At 46.9% G+C, this 22,874-nt stretch overlaps 1 protein-coding gene across 2 annotated transcripts in view; it reads left to right on the forward strand.

The window, feature by feature from the left end:
- NR5A2 (nuclear receptor subfamily 5 group A member 2) overlaps positions 1 to 15,772 on the forward strand; it is a 113,338-nt gene extending 97,566 nt beyond the window's left edge. For both annotated transcript variants that reach the window (XM_057729659.1, XM_057729660.1), the window contains exon 7: positions 12,573 to 15,772. In XM_057729659.1, coding sequence (XP_057585642.1) covers positions 12,573 to 12,820 — 248 coding nt within the window. In that variant the 3' untranslated portion in view covers positions 12,821 to 15,772. The remainder of the gene's footprint in view (positions 1 to 12,572) is intronic.
- Positions 15,773 to 22,874: the final 7,102 nt, after the last annotated feature.

Consider the following 22,874-nt stretch of genomic DNA (forward strand, 5'->3'; position numbering starts at 1 on the left):
AAGTTGTAGAACACTAACCGAAGCCGAGTACGTTGGACTGAGTTGGGCTCTTAGCCACTCACTCTCCCATAAAACAATATTTTAATTGGCTCAGCTAATGTTGGGTCCAAGTTCATAAAAGTTTGAAGTCATATAATTAAATGCAAATACGGCCTTCATCCCAAAGACGATAAGAATGCCTTTAAGCTAGTATTTTTAACAAGAACGGTTGGACAGCGCTCTCTTGTAAATTTTATCATACCTGAGGCAGTTTTCCTCATTCGATTAGCTGGAAAGCTGAATTTATCCCGAGGCAAACCAGACATGGGGCCCGGGCTAAACTCAACCACTGGAGCTTAAGTTTGGCTTTAATATATCCCCACTTGGATCTGCCTGTTTAATTCTCTTTCATATGGTAACGCTGGTTTATTCAGAGGCTCGACGTGCCACCTGAACAAACTGAAGCCCGTACCTTATTCCAAGAGAATAAGAAAAGCTTGGCCAAAACCACAGACATTCCCAAGTGGAGGTCAAAATGCAAACGTATGATGCAAAAACTGTTTTAGGGCGTGACTAAGGGAGCGGGATGAGGAGCTTTTCTCTGCAGAAGGACAGCTTTTTATGCGTGCAGACGTTTCGTATTCTGAGCGGGCAGATGGTCCCTATAACAAGATAAGGGCCGAGGCTCCCCAGGCCAGCCGGCCAGCCAGGGCAGCTGCAACTTGAAATGCTACCTATTTTATCAAAACATTGTATGTATTTGCCCTTCGTATTAAGTCTGTTTGACACACAGCTTTATTTGAAATTTAGGGGGGAACCGGGAAATTGCCTCACCCTGTGCCCCTTTAAGTTCTGTTTCCTGGTTCAAAATGCTCCTTCCATTCCCAGCCAGAGACCTTTTTCGTTGTGTTTTCTTTTTTCCCTTTCATTCTCTGTGCATTTTTATGTGATTTTCAGTCTCATCCAGCACGTAGAGGGTGATAAAACTTACGATCTGTTTCAGTTCTTGATCTTAAAACCCCTATAGGATCGCCTTCCTTCCTCATTTTTATCCGTCCGAATTCGGGAAAGCAAATTCCAAGTGTGTATAGAGAAGGAAAATAACGGATGTCGTATGTCAGCGGTGGTCCCTGACGTAGCACACAACCCCCAGATAGACCTTTCTCAGCATCTTCAGGTTATGTACCACTTCATAATATCAAACAAACCAAATGGTTTTTCTTCTCCTGTTCACTGAACTCAGTTTCTTCAATTTTGAATCAAATTATGAAATTATTTTGAATCAAAAATTCCTCTTTTTTAAGAGAGGAATGCTAGGTGTTCTACTGTTACAGCTGAAATTAGTTACGAGTGTAACAACACGAGGAACTCTGAAACTGCCTGGGGGTCTAGTAGCTGGGACTTTGGCTCACGTGAGGTGCTCAGTCTGTCCTTAGGGAGTTAATCTGCAGATGGTGCATATTCGTGGGAGTGTAAATCAGTGTGGCAAGTTTCCTAGGATCTGCATTGGGCGTCTGGCCTTCCACGAGGATGCCGTCTAGTAGGAGAAGCAGGACACAAAGACTGCAGGATCAGGAAGGCCTTCCAGGCACAAGCAAGGCGAAGACGGATGTGTGAATTAATGTGAAAACATATTCTTTCATTCAACAAGTGTGAAGGGGGTTCGACTTTGTTCAGGCACCGTGCTAGGCCTAGGGAAGGGTGACCGTTACCAAGGTCAAGATGCCCGTCCTCACCGTTGGCAGGTAGCCAGGTGACAGCCAGGGCCCCCTGTGATGGGCAAACAGGACACGCTGTATGATCAACAGAGGTGGGCTTGCGGGGGGGCTTCCTGGAGGCCAGGGTGTCTGTGCCGAGCCTGGGGGATGTTGGTCTGATGGTCAGGAAAATCAGGAGCAGGGGCAGGCTCGGGAAACCAGGGTTACACGCCCGAGGTTGGGTGCCCGCTAGCCATTCGGGCAGGATGTCCAGGAAGCGGTCGGGCCTGGAGAACCGAGTAAAGTCATACCCTGCAGCCTGGGGCCCTGAGTGTGCAGCGAAGGTGGACAGCGGCCGAGGAAATAAATGTTCCACACGCGGAAGGTGCAAAGGAGACGAGAAAAGCCAGCCGGCTTGGTGCTGCAGTCAGAGCACTAGCCAGAGTCCCTGTTTGAGTCTGTGTCCCTAGAAAGCACAGTACGTGATGGAGCTGGTGCTTTTTGCTTACGATTATGAAACAGTTCTAGCTGAAACAAAAACAAAGTCTGCCGTGAATTTGATATGGATGCATAGCAGCACGTCAAAGGCATGAAAGAAGAAAGAAGAAGAAAAGATTTTGGTTTAGGGCAAAGCAGTATTTAATCAAGAAATGTATCCTTTCATTCATTCCTCACGTGTTCAGTGAGGGTTTTCTCTGTGCTGTGTGCTGGCCACGTCCCAGCCTTCACAGCTTTCCTTCTTGGGAGGGCGACAGGCAAGTGTAGCAATCACACACCTGTATCCTGTAAGGTCAGTCAGACATCAGTCGGAATGTACAGCTTAGGGATGCGAGGGAAGAGGAAACACAAAATGGACAGCGGTCCCTCTGCTACAGGGGTCCCCGACCCCCGGGCTGTGGACCGGCCCTGGTCCGTGGCCTGTTAGGAACGGGGCCGCCCAGCAGGAGGTGAGCGCTGGGCCAGCGAGGGAAGCTTCATCAGCCCTCCCCATCACTGCCATTACCACCTGAGCCACCCCCCACCCTCACCCTCCGTCCGTGGAAAAAGTGTCTTCCACAAAACCGGTCCCTGGTGCCTCCAGCAGGATGGGTCCATGGGAGGAGCGCACAGGTGACCGGGAGTCTCTGCAGAACCATGGGGTCAGGCGCCCATTACGTTGTGTTTCATAACCTACATCTTCAGCACATTTTTCAACGTTTAATTGTGGTAGAACACAGAGAACATAAAATCTCTCTTTTTTTTAAATGGACGTATAGTTGGTCTACGATGTTGTGTGTATGACTGCTCTGCGGCAAAGTGATGCAGTGATACATGTACATACATCCTTTTTTCCTATTCTTTTCCATTAGGGTTTATCACAGGATATGAATACAGTTCCCTGTGCTCTACGGTAGGACCTTGCTGTTCATCTGTCCTGCATATAATTGTTTGCATCTGCTGACCCCAACCCCCAACCCCATCCCTCCCACACCTCCCCTCCCCTTTGGCAACCACCAGTCTGTTCTCTACAGAACATAAAATTTCTCACTTTTGCCCCTTTAAGTGTACAGTTCAGGAGTATTAAGTCCATATACGTTGTCATACAACCAATCTCTCAGAGTCTTTCCATTTTGCAAAACTGAAACTCTGTACCCATTACACTACCCCCCATTCTCCACTGCCCCCAGGCCCTGGCAGCCACCATTCTACTTCTGTCCCTGTGAACGTGACTGCTCTGGTCCTTGGGTAAGTGGACTCCTGCAATGTGTATCCTTCTGCGGCTGGCACCTCTCACCTGGTGTCGTGTCCTCAGGGTTCACCCACATCGTCACGTGTGTCAGGAGGTCCCTGCTCCTCGAGGCTGCTCACTATTCCATCATAAATGTAGGTCCCGTTTTGTTCATCTGCTTACCCAGCAGTGGGCACTTGGGTTGCTTCTGCCTTTGGCCCCTGTGAGCCATGTGGCGGTGCACACAGGTGCACAGACCGCTCTTGCACACGTGGGCTGTATCTTTGGGGGAAGATAAGGCAGAGTGTGGAGCAAGGGCGATCTGGTCGTGAGGCAGGGGCTTCTCTGAGGGGTGACGCGTGAGCAGAGACGGGCGTGGCACGACGGAGGGAGGCAGTCCAACCCAGTCAGGAAGAAGCATCCAGGGTGCAGGACGCCGAAGTGTGAGGTCCTGAGGCAAAGACACGTGAGAGGACCAGCGTGTCCAGAGAGGAGCCCGGCGGAGACGTGGTCTCAGGGTTAGACTGGGGCCGAGCATGTCCGGGTTCCTCTGGGAAGGACATGGATGTAAACTCCACAGAATAGGGTTTGTTTGCTTTGTTTTGTTTTGACGCATTTAAGCGATGCCGTTTGTATGCAGTTTGTATTCTGTCCACACCCAGGAGCCAGCTTTGCAACCTCTGCAAGCTTTGTGCTCAAGTCTGTGCAAAGGCGACACCCTTCCTTGTAAAGGAGGGGCTGCTTGGATGTAAATGAATTCAGGTGCCAGTGTGTCAGGTCACGGCCACATACTAAGCAGCGTTTGAAATGATTTGCAATTCAGGCCGAAAACCACCTTGGAGAACCGAAGTCCTACGCAGGCAGTTGAGTGAAAACGCAGGTGATGGGGCGGACGCCGAGTGGTGAGAGGTCTTCCAGTCCAGCCCTTGCCCTTCACGGACCAGGAAACTTGAAGCCCCAGAGCGTGGCGTGCCCGTGAGCTCACAGTCAGAGACGCAGAGGGAGCCAGAAATCAAGACATTCGATGAGTGAGGCGTGTTCTTTTCCATCGGGAAAAACCCACTGCCTCTTGGGGGGGACGTGCTATGATCGCTGAACTGACGCAAGGGCAGGCCGCCGCGGGGACATTCCTGACGCAGGGGTATTTCCTGAGCCTGGACTTCTCGGCAGCCACGCGCGTCCCCGTGGTAGTATCTTTTCGTTCAAAGTGTCATGTGTGTTTGAGGAAATTGGGCTTCAAAATTAAGAAAACAGGGTGGAGAGTCTGTAACCGAAACGTAATACTTGGCCGTGTTTTCCTGAATATTCTTTGTGATTGAGGGTGGGATACACTTGCAAGTAATCCCTCCACCTTCCGTTCATTTTGGAAAACTGCAACATCGGAGGTTCTGTTCTGTCCGTGAGACCCAATGGCAGCAAAACAATCCGGTTGCCGTGTAGGAAGATTACCTTCTAGATTACCTTTGTATCGGAAGCAAACAAAATCTCCAGATTTTATCAGTAAAATTATAAGAAAAATAGGGCCTCGTGAGTATACAGGGCTTGAACATTTTTTAAAGTATTTAAGGTATCGTTTTACTTTTAAGCGATCCGAAGAGTTATTTCCCTGTTTTGCAGCTGGAAAACCTGGCCCAGAGGGAGGGAGGGACTTGCTTGAAACTAGATTAGACCACCATTTCTGTCAAGAACCACGGGGCTTTCCGACTTTTTTAACGGATAGGACCCTCTTTTCTAAATTCCGTCCATAAGCGGGTTAGAGTGGAGAAGCTTACCCTCAGCCCCACAGCCCCGGCGACAAGGGCTGGGCTGGGGGGTGCCCAGAAAAGGCCCCCAGGAGGGCGCCTGTGACGCTGGGCTCTGCTCAGTGTCGGCTGTGACTGTTTATAACCTTGATCTGCGGCGTTAAGACAGTTAAGGCGTGTAAGAGTCAGGGGTATGTTATGTCATTCACATTCTCTGAAAACTGTTCATTCACGGGTCACGAGACCCTTTAGAAACTGAACTCTTGGACCAACCAGCACACCCCATTCTCCAGCCGCTGCAGGTGGCAGGAACTTGCGGGCTGTGACACGGGGTGGAGGGGCGGGGTCAAGCTCTGGGACTGGGGTGTCCCGAGCCCCGTAGGGCTCAGGTCCCAGCTCTGCAGTCTCGTGCGGAGGAAGGAGCCCAGGGGTTTCGAGTGAGACCCTGATTCCAGCTCCGGATGTGTGTGACTCATTCAATCCCTCTAAGCCTGTTTCTTTCCCTGGAAAATGAGAATAATAATACCTTCCCCATAAGATTCTTAACAGTATTAAATGAGATGTGTAAAAAAGTCCTTTGCATGTTGGCTAGCGCTGGCTAAATGTTAGCTGCTTCCCGATTCTCTGGGTCTGCCCTTAACTTAGAGATCGTGGAAAAGCTGTTTCGTCTCTTGGAGTCTAAATCTCATAACACTTGTAATGCCTTCTCAAGAAAGGATCCTTGGCAGGCTGGCCGTCTCCAGGATCCCACCACTGACCCCTTCTCTTCTCTGTCTACGCGTTCCCACCGACTCGTGGGGTGTCATCCGTCACCTGTGCACTGAAGGCTCCCAGATCTGGGCGCCAGCTCCGCCCCTTGCTGCATCTAGAGTATCTCCAGCCGTTTCCCCTGCGTCCCCAGGGGACACCCCACATGTCCTTTAAACTCACCGTGGCTGCTCCTGGGCTCCTCCAGTGCTGCCCCTCAAATCTGCTCCTCCTCCTCCTGCCGGAAGGATGCCCACCACCCAGCTCCCTCTGCAGACACCCAGACGCCACCCAGGACCTTGACTCTCCATTCATCCAGGCCGACAAGCCCTGTTGAGTCAACCGTCTTGATGCCTTTCAAGTCCATTCCCCGTGGCCACCGCCTTTGTCACCTGTATTCCCGCGACAGCCTCTCCGCACATCTGCTCTTTCTGACTCAGAGAGCTGACCATGTCCTTCCTTCTTAAAATTTTTAATTATTTTACGTTTTTAAAAAATTTTTGGCCGTGCCCAAATTTTGGCATGCGGGATATTAGCTCCCCGACCAGGCATCGAACCCGTTCTCCCTGCAGTTCCCTGCCAGGGAAGTCCCTTTCTTAAAATCTTGCAATGCGTCTGCATTGCTTGCGGAACAAAATACAGACTCTACCTGACGTGCAGCGCCCTTCACAGCCCTAAACCTCAGGGCCCATCCTTCCTTTACACCCCGCTCTCCTCCATGGAAGGTAAGCTGCTTTGCGAGGCTCCGAGGACCCCATTCCCTGTCTCTGAGGCGGTGTGTGTGGGTGGACCGCCGTCTCCTGTCACCATTTCTCCCCGTGTTGCTCAGTTCACTCTGACCCATTTCTCAGAACCTCTCGGAGGTCACTTCCCCAGGATCCCTTCCTGCCCCCAAGCCCGGGTTAGCTGCCCGTCCTGTGTGCCCGGGGAACCCACTTCCCTCTGAAGCCCTTGACACAGACACCGCGTCTTTTATTCCCGTATCTTCAACACCCGGCACGGGGCTCTTTGAGTGAATGCATGAGCTCATAGATTGTGTAGACCCCAGGTGTGAAAGAGTAAGTGAAGCATGGTAGCCTGTGCTTACGACTCACAAGGCACCAGCCAGTTGTGAGGTTGCTGTAAGTACATATTATTTCTGTGTACAGAGATAATACATATGCTTTATGTCCACATTTTTACACACAGTTCCCATCAAAGGGTTGCATTTTCTTGTTAGTAATTTGTGATATGATGACACTGAATTGTATGTTCTGGTCATTAGAAACAGCTCTTGGCAGATAACCGCACACGTGTGCACACTCATTTAGGTAAAGGACTTAGCAGTAATGAATTTAAAATCTTGAGTGTTTAAGTTTTGCTGGGAACAGAGTAGAGTCTAACCTCAGGCATCTGCACTGAAAATGCCCTGTCTGCCCATCTCCAGCCCCTGAAGAGCCCTCACTATTAAGTGAACTTTGTTCATATGAAAACAGCTAACAGGTTGCTCTCCAGAAGTTCCTACAAGATTATTTATAGACATTATTTAAATATAGCCCTTTAAAATAATTTTAAAATGAATTCCTCATAGAAAATTCATTTCCTTGCTCCTTGGCTGTCTTATCAAAGGAAAGGGTCTCCTGAGGACCAGTTGTGAGCTGGTTTACAGAGGTCGCCCCTCCAGAAGCCGCAGGGGAAAGACGTGCTCTCCAAGTGCAGGATGGTACCTCTTTTCCCCACCTGTGTGTCTTTGGAAGGACACAATGAGATTCCGCCGCGACCCCCCCCCCCCCAACATGTGGAAAGTTAACGAAGATAATTATATTCTCAGGCCATTCGAGCCTCCTGGCCGGCTCCCCCCGCCCCCAGCCCCCTCGCTCAGCAAAGGACCAGTCTCTGAAAAGAGTGCTGAACGGGAGGATTTACAGGCCGTGCCACGTGGCAGGTTCCAGGGAGGCAGAAATCAGTATCTTCGTCTTCAGAAAGAGCCTGAATGCCGCGTATGACTGAAAAGCCAGCTGTAATATATTCAAGAAGACCTAAGGGTTTACTTTCCAATAAGGATGGAAAAAATCTGGGCACCCCACTGTGAGCTTATCGTAATGCTGCTTCATATAAAAAGTTGGTAATTAGTCCCTGAGTGAATAAAGTAGAATAGATGATAAGAGATTGATACTTAGAGGAGAAGCTCAAAATGCTTTTGCCAGTCATCCGAATGTAAAGGCGCTGGAGAAAGGGCTGGGGATGCCTCGGTCTGTTTACATACCGTTTCCAACTCAGAATTTGTAATGATAGGGTTCATTAACTTGCGTTTCTAAATTGTACTGAGATGAAGCTTACATGAATTTCAAAGAAACACGTAGTGTGTCAAACGCAGGAGACTCTGGGATCCAGCATGACGTGCCGCTTTTGGTCTCCTGTCAGCTCCTCCAGCTGGGTATCCTTCTAAAATCCAAATGTGGGGCAACGCTGTTTCATATGGGGCCCGAAGAGCGAATCTCAGAAACATATTTCCGACGACTCCAGAACACGTGGTAACTTGTCCAGATTTTGCTTTCTCATATGATGGGATACCAGCGCGTTCATGGATTCCCGGCTCTGTGGACTGCTGGTAGGGGTGAGCTAAGACTCCCAAGTGTGCGAGCGCCCATTCATTAGAGGAGGGCTTGGTTTGTAGGGGAGCATCCCAGAGGAAATGCTGAAGATTTTAAATGTACTTCATGTTTAATTTTTCAAGAAAGGGCAGTAAGTAGCATCAAAAGGAATTCCATGAGCGTTCTGGGCACACACTTAAATTTCTGGACTCTTCCTAAAAAAAGTACACACAAGTGAGCCATGTGAAAGGGAAAATTCCAAGTCTTCTGAGAGGTGGTGGCATCAGTGTTTTGGCACGTCTCCATTTGCTTTTTTTTTTTAATTCACAACTCTTAAAGATTATATTCCATTTATAGTTATTATAAGATATTGGCTGTATTCCATGTTGTACGATACATCCTTGTAGCTTATTTTATACAGAGTAGTTTGTACCTCTTACCCCTCTACCCCATCGTGCCCCTCCCTCCCTCTCCCCACTGGTAACCACTAGTTTGTTCTCTATATCTGTGAGTCAGTTTCTTTTTTGTTATATTCACTAGTTTGTTGTATTTTTAGATTCCGCATATAAGTGGTATCATACAGCATTTGTCTTTCTTTTTCTGACTTGTTTCACTCAGCACAATGTCCTCCATGTCCATCCCTGTTGTTGCAATGGCAGGATTTGATTCTTTTTTATGGCTGAGTAATATTGCATTGATATACGTACCACATCTTCTTTATCCATTCCTAAGTGTTGGTGGGCACTTAGGTTGCTTCCGTATTTTGACCATTGTAAATAATGCTGCTATGAACACTGAGGTGCATGTATCTTTTAGAATTAATGTTTTCCTTTTTTTCAGATATATGCCCAGGAGTGGAATTTCTGGGTCATAGGATAGTTCTAGCTTTAGTCTTTTGAGAAAGCTCCATACTGTTTTCCACAGAGGCTGCAGCAATTTACATTCCTATAGTGGAAAAACCAAAGTCTGCCTGTCAGACCAGACATGCAAGACACTCAGGAACCCAGGGGCTCACAAAAGAATTCACCACAGGACTAACAGAACACACTATTACATTTAAAATATTTTATTTTAGGGAGAGTTCTATTGTATAAATCAGTTTTTGAAAGCTGCTCTCAAATTAGAAGAAGGGAGATAGACTTAAGATACGTAACAGCTAATGTAATAGGTCGTTTTATAATTAATCAATCTTGGACAAATACACCACTAATATAAAGAGGACTTTAATTGCAGAAATCTCTGGGGAAGCCTTGACTAAAATATGTAATATAACACAGTTGTCACTCCAAGATGCTGGCAGTTTACATAGGAAATGGACAGTTCACAAAAGAGTACAAGATGCAGTGACAGGCGTGAGCTGAAATAGCACAGCCGGAGCAGTGGTCCAGAAGCTTCTCCGTCCATGAATGAGAGTCATGCAATCGAAACCTTTTTCTTTCTTTCCTTCTCTTTTTGACCTTGTATCAGAATCATTGCCCCTAAGTTGCAAATCGCCTGTATAGACAGACACAAAACAGACATTCAGCAAGTAAGCACCTTTGGGGCAACCCGCAGCACAGCCTTTGTTGCATTTAATGATAAACACATAAAAATAGCTTCATGGGATAATTAATTCAACTCCGATGAACTTTAGAGGAAAACTGTGTATATGGGCAAAGTCTGGTAAACTTGTCTGTTTTCCTTCAGAAGGAAAATTGCATGTATTTTTCAACTTCGGGGAGAAAAGGTGGCAATTTGGACAAGTATTCGTAGGAATTACGTAAACGATCACCTGCAGTAAGAGTAAGTGGATAAGCCAGAACTTACGATCCGGCCTTCGTTTCATGTGTGTTAGCAGCTGTTTTCTTTTTTTCTTAACAGAGACGCGTAATTTGTCACAGAAAGTTGAACCGAGTTCTCAAAAAATACATTTATCAAAAGAAGAAGGTTTCCAAAACAACTTTCTGAAAAGCCTATTATTCACTTATCTTGCATTTTCTGCTGTGCAAATTCCTGCATCCTCCCCGGGAAGCTCTGTGGCTATTGCTAGCTTTTCCTGCTGTGAGAATATCTTTCATTGTAGCATAAAATAATACTCCACTTTGATTTTGTTTTCTATGGTTGTGTTAAAGTCACTGTAGCACTGGAAGTTTCTTGTCTGTTGTTGTGTTGCAACCTTTTTAGTCGTATATAAAAGAGAAAACTTAAGTTTCGTGTTTTAGGTTTAGATGTTTTCTTTAGGCTGAGTGGAGGGTAAAGAGAAGCAGCACTAAGAAGTTGGTCCGAATTCAGGTGAGCTGTTCTGGCATTGGCGGCTCTCTGCCGTGATGCTGTATGAAGGACCTATGTCTGTAACCAGAGTGTGTGAGCCTCTGAAAGCATGACAGTGTGGCGGAGAAGCAGGCCAACATGCATGTAGGTTTTTCTGTCACCTGCCCAGGTACAGTGTGTTCAAGGTACTTTCAGTTGTTTACGTTATGTAATTTTGAACCAAATGTAACTAATATTTATAAGTATTTTAAGTGACAAAATAGCTTTTAAGAGGCTTGAGATGGATGGAAACTGCTTTATTAGCGGTCAAGTGCCACCTGGGCACAGCGTCCAGTGGGCAGCAGCTGGGCCGCCAGTTTAGATGCCACAGGAAGGCGTGAGCTCCTCATACTGCAGCATGTGTCTGCTTGTGCGTCTCATTAATACATAATCAGATATTTCTGATTCTCCCATCGCACTTTGAAATAGACGTGACCCCCAACACTCACACAATTTCAGTACTAATTCCCCACTGTTTTTAATTTGGGGCAGAGATTTGGGGACGGAGAGGGGGGCGCATGTTTCATGCAAAGTTATGCTTCAAAATGTAAACACTGAAATCGTCCTGGACACATTTCAACAGCAAACGTAAGGCAGCCTATTGTAACAGCCTTTAGAGACACCAGACGGACCTGCACGTTCGTACAGGCTAAGGTGAGCAGCATGCAGTGACGGAAGTGTGGGGTGTGAGTTCCTACAGCAACTCTTAACTGAGTTGAGTACATTTAACCTTTTACTCATAGTATTACGTGTTTCCCTGCAGCATCGTTCTTATTTATTTTTGTCCAATTAGAAAATAAAGTGGGGGAGGGGTGGCTGCCTCTGTTTACTTTCTTAGCGTGGATGCATGTAAACACGCACATGTCCATATACTTCTTCCAGAGGCTCCGATGTACACACTGCATAAAAGGTGAACAGTTACATAAATGAAGCCCACAGGAGACATTCCATCATAACCGTCTTCCCTTGCTCAGTGTGTGCGTGCATGCGTGCACCTGTCTTTTGACTCTGTTTCCCTCTTGTTCAGCGTTTATGAGGATCTGTAGGCTGGGGGAATTGTCTGCATCCATCTCCTCTGTGTGAGTGACTCATGTCCAGAAGGGGGGAGGAAAAAAAAAAGCAAAGTATCAGACTTTAGAAACCACATTCAGGTTAAAGGGCACCGGCCATCCTGGCTTGAATTCTGCCTAAAGGACAGGCTTTCATTTGATAGAGATCATTAGTCACCGAGACACATATTTTAGAGAGTTCCCAGCAGCGACTGTTCCGCCGGCAGTCACTGGAGTGTACAGATGGTTCATTAGCATAGGCTAGACAAGTCAAAGGCTTTCAGAATCATTTAGAAAATGTCAAACAGAAACAAGAACCCTGTCACTTTTTATTAGAATTAACTACATCATACCCTGGACACAGATTTCACCTTGGGTCAGAAAAATTAATACAGAATTCTGTGAATTGTGTCATATACTGGGTTAAGATAGGTGTTCCTCAAGGGACTCATTTGCTCGCAATATATTATGATCCCTCTACTTTAGGAATCCTCAAACCTTTCCTTTTGTGAGATGTGAAAAGAATTGACCTTGCTCAGAATCCATTGGTGGCTACTTGATTTGGGGGCATAGGCAGAATTTCAACAAGACATTCTTCTAAAGCTCTCTCCTGATCGTTTTCCCAGGAAGCTTGGCGAGTGGGGCCGACTAAACACCCAGCAGCGTATAGCGTCTGCTTGATGTCAGGAGGAAAATACGTCCTTTAATTGAACACACTGCTGGGGTAAACAGGAATTAAAACGCCATTGAAATATTGTGGGTTTTTGTTTTTTTCTTTTTAAATCCAGATGTCAAAAACCTGGAGAACTTCCAGCTGGTGGAAGGTGTCCAGGAGCAAGTGAACGCCGCCCTGCTGGACTATACCATGTGCAACTACCCACAGCAAACAGAGAAGTTCGGGCAGCTGCTCCTCCGGCTGCCTGAAATCCGGGCCATCAGCCTGCAGGCCGAGGAGTACCTGTACTACAAGCACCTGAACGGGGACGTCCCCTACAACAACCTGCTGATTGAAATGTTGCATGCTAAACGAGCTTAGTTACAGCCCCTAGGAGCGCGGCTTCCAAAACACAAAGGGATGGGCGGCGGGGGAGAAGAACAAGAACAGGCAAAAAAAAAAAAATACTCTGAATGCCTCCAAACAACATGAATGAAACACTTGGTCTAAAGATATTGAATTGAATAAGGCGTCATAATCAAATACTTATAGCCAATGAATGATGGATCAGGGTATTTGTACGGCAAACTGTGAATCAAAGGCGTCACATCCCCCAAAGGATTCCGTACAGAAGACATTGGAATGGAGTGGCCTGAACTCACAGGTGGATCCCAACACCACATCAGGAGGAAAAGGGACAGAACCGTTCTTGTATATTGAAACTGATCTCCGCCGTGAGGAAATCTAGGACCTGATCTCTGTTATTCACTAGGCTTACACAGCGGGGGCTTTGAGCTTACGGGATTCCTCCGTGGTAAAGCTGAACTGAAACCACTCTCAAGACTACATCAGCTGCACGCATCATAGCCTTTCCCTCTTCCTTTCGAGGACGCAGCACCTTCTGTCGCCTGAGCACGGAATCTGTGCTGAGGACTCGTGCTCGGCCACACCCAGTAGTAGCTCCACCAAATCATGAAATGCCTAATCTTGAATGTCTGTGTCCTAATCCTGCAAACAGCTAATAAGAGCAGTCTATGAATATGTTAGCTTTGCCATTTTGACTATGTTCTGGTTCGTTTTGTCATGTGTTCATGTTAAAAAAAAAAAACAACACAGGCAGTATCCCTCTTCTGATCTTATATAAGCATTAATTAATATTAAGGGCAGCGACTGCAAACTTGTAAAGCTTTAGCTTTCGCGTCGTTGGATTTCATAAACGTTTCCAGCGGAAAGGCTTGTTGGGGTTCATCAGCCTTTTTAACCATCGAGGTTTGTAGTTCACTAACAAATACAACCTGACACGTGTTTTGCTGGGGTGTCAAATAGTCACAGTTCTGAATAGTTTGAAACAAACCTGAAGAGTGCTAAGCGATGCAGCCTCAAGGAAGGGTGCGCAGATAAACTGACTGGTGGCAGTCGGTCATCCCCTAAACGCAGAGAGGAGACGGCGATCTTTACGTGCGACCTGGGAAGATAGTAAAGTGATTCGGTTCTTCCCCTAAAGGGAAGGGCAGAGAGAGGCTGACCTTTCTCAGTCACGGACCAAAGTCTGCCGTAGAACAGATACTGGAGGACACAGAACTGCAAAACAAGCTGCAGGCACCGCTGTCCGTGTTATTCGCAGGCGATGCCACAGATACGGAAGTCTTGCCTTACTCCACAATTCTCAAAGGTAGCTGTGCCGATGCGGATCAACATTTGTGTAAAATAAAGTATTACTACTTTAAAGTCAAATAAAATAGAGTGTTTACATTCTTTAGGTCCTCTGGGGGGAGGGGGAACTGTGATATGACGAAAGAGCTGAAGCAGTAACTTCCTTAATGTTATTTTTCTGATTGGTAATTATTTTTAACAGTACTTAATTATTGTATGTCGTGAGACACTAAAATCAAAAGTGGGAATCTCATTTAGACTTTAATTTTTTTTTTTTGAGATTATCGGCGGCACAATCACTTGTAGAAACTGTAAAAAAATGAAAGTATCTCCTAGTCCCTTAATTTTTTCATAAATGTTTCTGGCTTTTGAATAGTTTATTTATATTGTATATCATAGTTTCAACTGTAGACAATTATGATGCTAATTTATTGTTCCTTGGTTGTCTGAGATGTAGCCAAGACTGAAGAAACCAAATATCTGTGTTTTATTGTAGCATGTCGGTTAGTGGAACATAGTTCAGAGACAGAAAGGGATCTAAATGAGTTAAAATCATTCACTTGATTAAATGTCTGTAAATCTTCATAATTCTTACTGTAGTTTATTTAATATCTAATGTAAATTATGTGACTTGTAACTTCCTCTGTTTCAAGTAAATTTAACGAGGGTGGAGTCTTACCTGGTTTTTCTTTCCAAGCGTTGTAAGTTGTATACCAAAGATATTAGTTATTACTTCTGTGTGTACAAAGAGGATTATTTTATTATTTTTAAGAATCGCCTCTAATAGGCGTCCACGTGAAGGGTACCCATTAGCTAAGCCGGGTGTCCGCGGCTTCCCCTGCAGAGCTTGGTCGCCCGTGTTGTCCCCATGGCTCAGAGGACAACGGAAAGTAGCTGATCAGTCCTACCCAAAGCAGGAAGCAGGACAGCAGCACCTGTGCTCTCCCCAGTGAAAAACCAAGTTGGAGGGAGAGAAAAGCCGTGTCGACCGTTAAGGAGATGGTTCCGTCGGTGTATGTGGAACGTGGGTGGAGGCAGTTTCGAGATGTGGGCCTCGTTATTTGGAGGGTCCTTAACATTGCAAAGAAAATTTTTTAAATAAACACATTGATTCCCAAAGTCCAGGTTTTATTTTACATATACAGCATTCCCCACTGACTCTGACACGTAAGAAATGTCACATGTTGGTCTGTGGCTGACCTAGTACATTGCACCACGAGAACAGTTAGCAAGCTGGGCAACACGGAGACGGCAGCCACGCTGCTGGTGGCGTCAAAGACAGAAGCTGATGCACGGGACTGCCGCTCGGCGTCCGTGGCCCACGCGAAGCCCGCCGGCGAGCTTCCTCTGGGGTTCACCGTTGAGCGGGTGGCAACCAGACATGGACTTAGCAACCGCTTTATCAGCTGCAGGACTCACTAGTAAAAGCAGACTCAGATACGAAGGTTTGGGGGTTGGCCTGGTTTGTTATCGTTGGTCTGCGTTATAAACGGACAGTCGGGCACGTCTGAATATCTGTCCCGCGGATCGGAAGCCACGCGGTGTGTATAGAGTGTGAGGTCGGTTCCGTGTTGATGCCACTTACTGTATCAGTGAAATCAAACTGTCATGTCGGTTCTTGCCAGGAATTTCTCAACAAGATGGAATTTTTTTTTCAGTATTTCAATAAATATTGTTATGCCCAGCCTGATCATTTTTAAAAGTTTTTATGGTGTCCTCATTCTATTGGGTTCTAAGTTTCTAAGTAACTGAGATCCTTGACTAGGAATGGGGTCAAAAGAATTCCACACAAAGAGATACTTTTCCGTCTCTAGATACTTTCTCGGGTGGTCTGCTGTCCTTAGCTGGATACTTAGCTGGAAGCCTCGAACTCAGTCTGTACGTCACCTCTCCATACATGAAATAAAGCGTTTTGTATCATTTACTGTTACAGCTGATGGCAGAAATCTCTCACGGTATCTGTCTTTGTAAAGCTCTTCAGTTGATCCTCAGATCGGCTCCAGGAGGTACCATCCTCCTCCTCTTACAGCTTCTCGCACAGAGCGATACACTAGTCAGTGGGACGTGTGGATCCAAGACCCACACCCTTAAACATGACATGATGCTGTCTCTAAACCAGGGTGACACTTGGGATTTGCTTCAACAGGAAAAGATACATTAGAGAAACTCAGGGGTCGGGTACTAAGTTCTTGATATTTGAGATCAAATTTATCAATGATATTGATAAAAGCCTTTAATTACATTTTGGGCAGTGTAAACTTTAACATCTTTTTGCCCTAAAAATTAGCCACCTTGAGCCTTTGGAGATGTTTGACACAAGAAAATACACAATCCATTTTGGAATGTAACAATTGTCTCTATAAAACACTTAACAAGGCTTATGATGGCGGTGGTCCAGCCCTCCCCCTTACACACCCTGCCTTCCCAGCCCTCCCCCTGCCAAGACCAGCAAGAGGCGTCAACCCTTTGCCAAGCAGCCACTGGTTCTTCTTAGGGTGCCACCAGAGGGTCTCAAGGACTCAGATCCAGAACGCCGTACTTGGGGTCTAGTAGATTGCCGAGCTAAGATTTTTAATCAGCTAAATAGTGGCCCACAAAACACATCTCCCCTGTCAACCTCTTACCAGGAAGAACTTTAAAAAAAAATTCTTGCTGACATTCCACGGACTATGAAGAATATATATGTGTTCATACTGAGTCGAATTATAACTGAACATATAGAAGAGTGTACAGTCTGATAAACGTTCACATATGTATACACCCAGGTGATTATCACACTGGTCAAGGAAGACAGAGAACATAATTTTTTTTAATGTTTTTGTAAGTGGTTATATACATGTTTTAAAAAATTGGGGGAGGGGGCGTTTTTCCGAAGCCCAGCCCAGCAGCCCGCGGAGGTGGTTCTCGTGAGCAAACGCCTCCCTCACTTCGCTCAGAATAACCCACAAAGTTGCCATCAGCACAAAGCAGCCCCTGAATGGGGAAAAACGGTTCTCGCTGATGTGCATTTGATTGTTACATGCAACATTCACAATAACTTTGAAGAGGTTTGTACCTTTAACGAAGTTTGACGTTCGGTTTGAAGCCATCTCTGATGTGTGTTTTTATGAGAACCATGTGGGGAGTTTGTTCTCTGCAAGGCAGGTCAAAATTCTACGACACTCAGTGATCTTGGCATTTCCCTGGAATAATAAAGACCAATTTTCCTTAATGCTGAACAGGAAGTGTATAGTTTAGTCACTCAAAATAAATATTCCTGCAGTACTTAACTGTTGCACATAGGCATTTGTTTTATGTTAAGTGAGGAATTAATAATTCAGTGACTGAGATCAGGCTGTGATGGTGGTTTTGTTTGTAGAAAAGCTTAGAGCCAGTCTGGGAAACGTCACATGTTTAATTGTTGCTAGAAAAGAGGGAAAGAGGCAGAAGGGGTGTGATTAGACTAACTGCTGAGTATCCCCGACGTGAGTTTGACACTAAACGGTCAAGAAGCCAGTAGACTGGAGCTTCCTGGGCCTCCACACTCCCCTCCTGAGCTGAGGCCAGCATGGGGTGGGGAGCCTGGGTGCCCCAGGAGGTCTTGTGGACCCCAGGCCAGCCTCCCTGGGACACTGGGTCTGAGACTGTCCCCAGGACCACGTCAATATGAAAGAGCCAAGGGGAGATGGGAGACGTCCTTCCAAGGACGATGTTTTAAAAAATTCTATGAATTCATGCAAAACTCCTCCTCCAGCATCTGCCATAGAGTGGAGGCAGCTAGCTTATGGTGGTGGGGTGCTGGTTCCCCAACATACACCTCCTCTGGGGCACAATGCGCTGAGGTCACATGAGGTGACCCGGGAAGGTTGCTGGAACCTGCTTTCCCCGCAGTCGCTCAAAATGCTCCCTGCCAGCTGACAACAGAGCGAATTAGAGAGGTTGCACTGGGGAAACCACGCCATCCACAGCAATGTCTTAACTGAAGGAAAACAATTTGTTTACTAATCCAATATTTCTCACCCCCAAAATACTGAGTTTCTCCTATGTGGCAGGAAATGATCTCATTGAGGAAATGCATCCAAAAACACATACTAGAAATGATTCAAGAAAATATCAGCATCTCTCTTTAAGCATTTATCAGGTGTTAGGCATTGTGGGCTACGTACTGTGACACACTTGTTAGTTGTCCCCCCAAAATCCATTCTTCCTGGTTTCCTGGATGCATGGCACCTCAGTGGAAGACTACGTTTCCCAGCCTCCTTTGCAGCAGCTGTGATCACGTGACTAAGGTGAGCCAGTGGCAATGGGCCGTGAGCGGAAATGATCATCCCACTTCTCAGCCTTCTCCAGCATCAGAGACAAGCCACTTTCCCTGGACTTTGGCTCTGACCTGCTTCCCTGGCTGGGCCCGAGGTGTGGACAGCAATCCAGGTGTCTGTCTGGGGACTGAGGAGCAACAAGATGGAACTACGTGGGTCCCCGAATGACCTGGTGAGCAGTGTCCACTGACCAGACTCAGGTAAGAGAGAAACTAACTGCCCTGATTTAAGGGCACTGTATTTTGGAGTCTATTTGTTTCAAAAGCTTAGCATTTCCCCTAATATACGAAAATGATTTTCTTGAATCCTCAAGACAACGATAAGGAAACTGACGTTTACAGAAGTTAAGTAACTTGTCCAAGGCTTACAGTTAGTAAGTAGCAGGGCAGGGTTCACACAGTTCTGTGTGATTCCAAATACTATGCTTTGAACTCCCTCAAAGCACAAATCAGGCACCCCTCAGGCATCACATAGGACCTGTTTTCATTACTGAGCCTTTTCTTTAGGACTCAAAAGAGGCACATTTTTTTAAATAGTGGCACCCAAAACACAAAAGCATGCTTTGTCTCAGCAAGAGTGGGAGTGATGGGTTATAACCATGACATCTAAAACAGGTGTCGACTGCCCAGAGCTTGGGGGACACCCACAACATACAGATTCTTTGTCTTACATACACGAGAATCGGGGGGTGGAAACCTTTATTTGTACACCTTCTCGACAGGTACCATCACCACCACCCAAATATTAGTCCTGACCATGTTGTAACTTTAAGAGCTCCCCTAATTTTCTCATAGTTTAGTCCAACTTGTAGTTTCCCTATTTATTTTATCACTAAAATCATTCGCGAAACATCCTGTCTGCATTCACTATTCATAACATCCTATCTGCAAATACAAGGCAGTAACGTTCATGAAGAAAAGACATGTTGTGCCTGTCATCTTGGCCCACATTCCTTTGCCATCAGCCCACTTACTGAAGTACTCCCAATTAAAAAAAAAAAAAAATCTTGTCCCAAGGATTTCCCCCAGAAATAAATTAGGACTGTCTGAAGCTCTCTGCCACCGAGGTGGAGCAGCTTCTATAAATAAGCGTGGAAACACGTGTCATGCTGCCCCTGGGGTGGCCGTAACAGGTTTTATTTCCCCTCTGCTCCTGCCGTGTGGCCTTGTGTCAAATGTTCCTACAACTATTGTGTGGCCTGGATTGCTGCCAAGTTCCCCAGGGCGCTGCTCACTCAGCCTCCCGCCTCCCTTAAAGGAGCAGAAAGTGCACAAGAATCCGGGGGAGGAAGCAGAGGCCTCACACCCCCCCCCCACTCCCAGTGTCATTCACGAGAAAAGGACGAGGACAGAGAACCGTGGCGGTGCCCTGCACCCTGCAGAGCCCTCACTTAGTCAAATCATCTTTGATGCTCACAAGCCTACAAGGCGGGCGTTATTGATCACGGTGGCATCGCCAGTGAAGAAACTGCTGCTGAGCCACCGCTGTGGTTTCTTAAGGTCGCACAGCTGCCAGGAGGCGAGGCCAGGACCCTCACCCAGCTCCGCTCCCGCACGGAGCCGTGCGTTTCAACACACAAACTGCAAAACGACACGGGAGGGTGCGAAACTCCTCATCTGCTTCTCCGTTTCATCATCACGCTGCCTGCCTCTCTGGGACAAACCCTCCCTCTGCCCAGCTTCAGCTGAGATCTGTGTACCCGTGAAGAAAAGGCAAGAAAACACACCCTGATCACGGGGTAATTTCACATCTGTAAAAACCACCTTGGCATAACGAGGCCCCAAAGTACCATGAGCGTGCCTCCGGGTTTTCTGCTTGTTCTCTCTGTTCACTTTTGCTGTGTTTCGTTTTAACATAAAGGGACTCAAATGAGGAGCCGGGTGGCTTTCAACACTGAAATGCGGCCACCTCCAGCCACCCTGGCGCCTAGCGTGTTACCGGCCGAAGAGAATGCGGTAGCAGGCGCAGTGTTTAGGTGCAGACGCCCTTCACAGAGGCATGAGGTGCTGAGCCTCAGGTGAGCGTTGAGAGATGCGTCGTGGGGACCGGTGCCGCGGGGGAGTCCCAGACAGGAGAGCCCAGGGAGACAGAAGGATGGGCCCAGCACGCGGAGAGATTAAAGAGCGGGTGGGGGGCAGATGGGATACAGCCCTGGCCCTAGAAAAGAAAAAGCCTGTGATCTGGGATCAGCCAGGTAACAGTGAGACGTGCCACCGTTCTCCTGGTATTAGAACTGTCACTGGATGACCTCACTCTGTGCAAAACAGTGGCCAAATAAGGAATCGGTGTGTTGGGAGGTGACATCAAATGATCCGACCCGTGTGTAATTTGTTTAGCTGCCCTGAAGCATCCTCAGAACTTCCTGCATTTATGTTCACGCAGGGCGGTGAGCGCTTCCATGGCAGAGAGTCAGAAGGGGGTTTCCATCCAGCTCTGATTTACGACCCACAGAGGTGCCAAGTTCCTGTTTTTCAAGCACTGTGGGGAACTTTCCCAAATACAGTCTGGTGTGCACCAGAGCCCTCTAGCAGGTGAGGGGATGGGAGGCTGCTGTGGAGGAGCATGGGGCCGCGAGGGTCTCCATACTGTGGACACAATTCATGGTCGTTACGGGGGTGAGGGACGCGCAGGGGAACCCAAAGCCTGCTTATTTTGTGATCCAGTCATAAAATACGCATCCTCTTGTAGTTTACCATCTGTGTTTGCTGCTGAGCCCTCCAAGCAGAATAAAGGTCTGGGACCTCCCTTCTGTCTCTCCCCAGGGATTTCTCAGGGGGTCAGGAACGGAAACAAGCCCCTGTCACCTCCTTGGGGCCTACAAGGGGGTCCCGGTTTCCTGCAGCCCCTGGTTAGTGTGGACGAGGTGGCGGGGGCGGGAGGGGTATGGCAGTGGCTTTGCAGACACGGGGGCTGCACACCCGCCACGTGTGTATCTGGGGACACCCCAGAGAAAGGCTCAGGCTCCCACAGATGGAGGGAAGGGGGAGGGAGCCACAGGGGAAAGGTCATCTCTCCCCCTGCCTGCCTCACCTTCCCACTGCGTCATCAACGACCTTTAAATGGGGTTGCTCTGCTCCCCACACAAGCTGGGACTCTGCCCCTGGCTCACTGGATCCTGCTGTACATCTCGTGTGGACAACTTCAGACTCTACGTTTCTTGGTCAGAGGAACGTGAATAGGCTATGTACCCATCTGTGGTCAGGAGCTTAAGACAGCAGTGGTCCCGGTCCTGGCCCAGATGCCCAAAGGCGACGACCTGTCCTTCCCTTCCTCCCTCCCTACTTCCTTTCTGACAAATTGCTCTGCTCTCAGAGAACCAAGCCTACAAAATAGCCGTCACAAACCTCCCAGCACAAACAAAATGCACCCCCCAGCAGGGTAATGTGTCTAAAGAATCAAAACGGAATTAAAAGTCTTCCACCGGGAAGCTTTGGGTGTCCAGACCCTCCACCAGGGACCCAAGCCTGCTCACAGCCTTAGCTTCTTTTAACTCCATAGCTACTCAGAATAGGTACTTAATAAATATTTCTTGGATTGAATCAAATATTTAATGGCTTTTCTCATAATTTAACATATATTTGAAACCACAAATAATTTGAAAAGCAGTGTTAACAGATCTTTCACCTTGAAAAAGAAATACACATCCTGATTTGTATGAAAATCCCCCTCTTCACCTTTCTTTTAACTGCTTTCAAAGAGAACCTAATAATCTAAAATTGTACTTTCACAATTGACAGTTTCTGTGTCAGTAGATTCCTGATTACCTAGGATAAAGGAAATAAGACTTGGAAAACAATTCTTAAAGCCATTATGGTCCAAACCATGAAAACCTACTCGGCTTTTCACTGTCTATTGATTCGCTGTAATGTTCATATTGTTTGAAAGTTAAAGCAAGCAGTACCCTTAGCACCTAAGATACAGAAGCTGTGAGCTTTCCCAGCCCTTGCAGTCATTACATCACAGACAACAGAGTTCTTACTTGGGTGAAGGTTTTGTTTGGCCACTCTTTGATCTGAAAACCCAAGTGAGAAAGACCTTATTTCTTCAAATCTAAGATAGATCCATCTCACATCAATTGTGAGATACCCCATTAATTTATACACCACTGAAAAGGAAACACCACTGGCATTGTAAGACGCACCCTGACTTGGAATAAGTTTCATGGAGAAGATGTATGTCTTAGAAGTGATGACAGGAAGTCTTCCTTGGCTACACGATCCCCACTATCAAGTTCCAGAGCCCCAAATCCTCGGGCCATGGAAGGCCTACGCACCAGGTCTTGCACCTGTGACTAGTAGCATCCAGTGTAAAATGACCGATGGTTGTGTCTTAGGGTTTATATATGTATATACATTTCCTCACTCAGAAGATATTCCTTCGTACCTAATCTATGTGCTAGACACCATTCCTGCCCGCAGGACTCACAGTCTAGAAAAACATGACTTTGGTTTAGGCCAGCGGTCAGCTCACTAGGACCCGCAAGC

The sequence above is a fragment of the Hippopotamus amphibius genome, chromosome 3 (genome assembly GCF_030028045.1).
Source record: "Hippopotamus amphibius kiboko isolate mHipAmp2 chromosome 3, mHipAmp2.hap2, whole genome shotgun sequence".
Classification (NCBI taxonomy): domain Eukaryota; kingdom Metazoa; phylum Chordata; class Mammalia; order Artiodactyla; family Hippopotamidae; genus Hippopotamus; species Hippopotamus amphibius.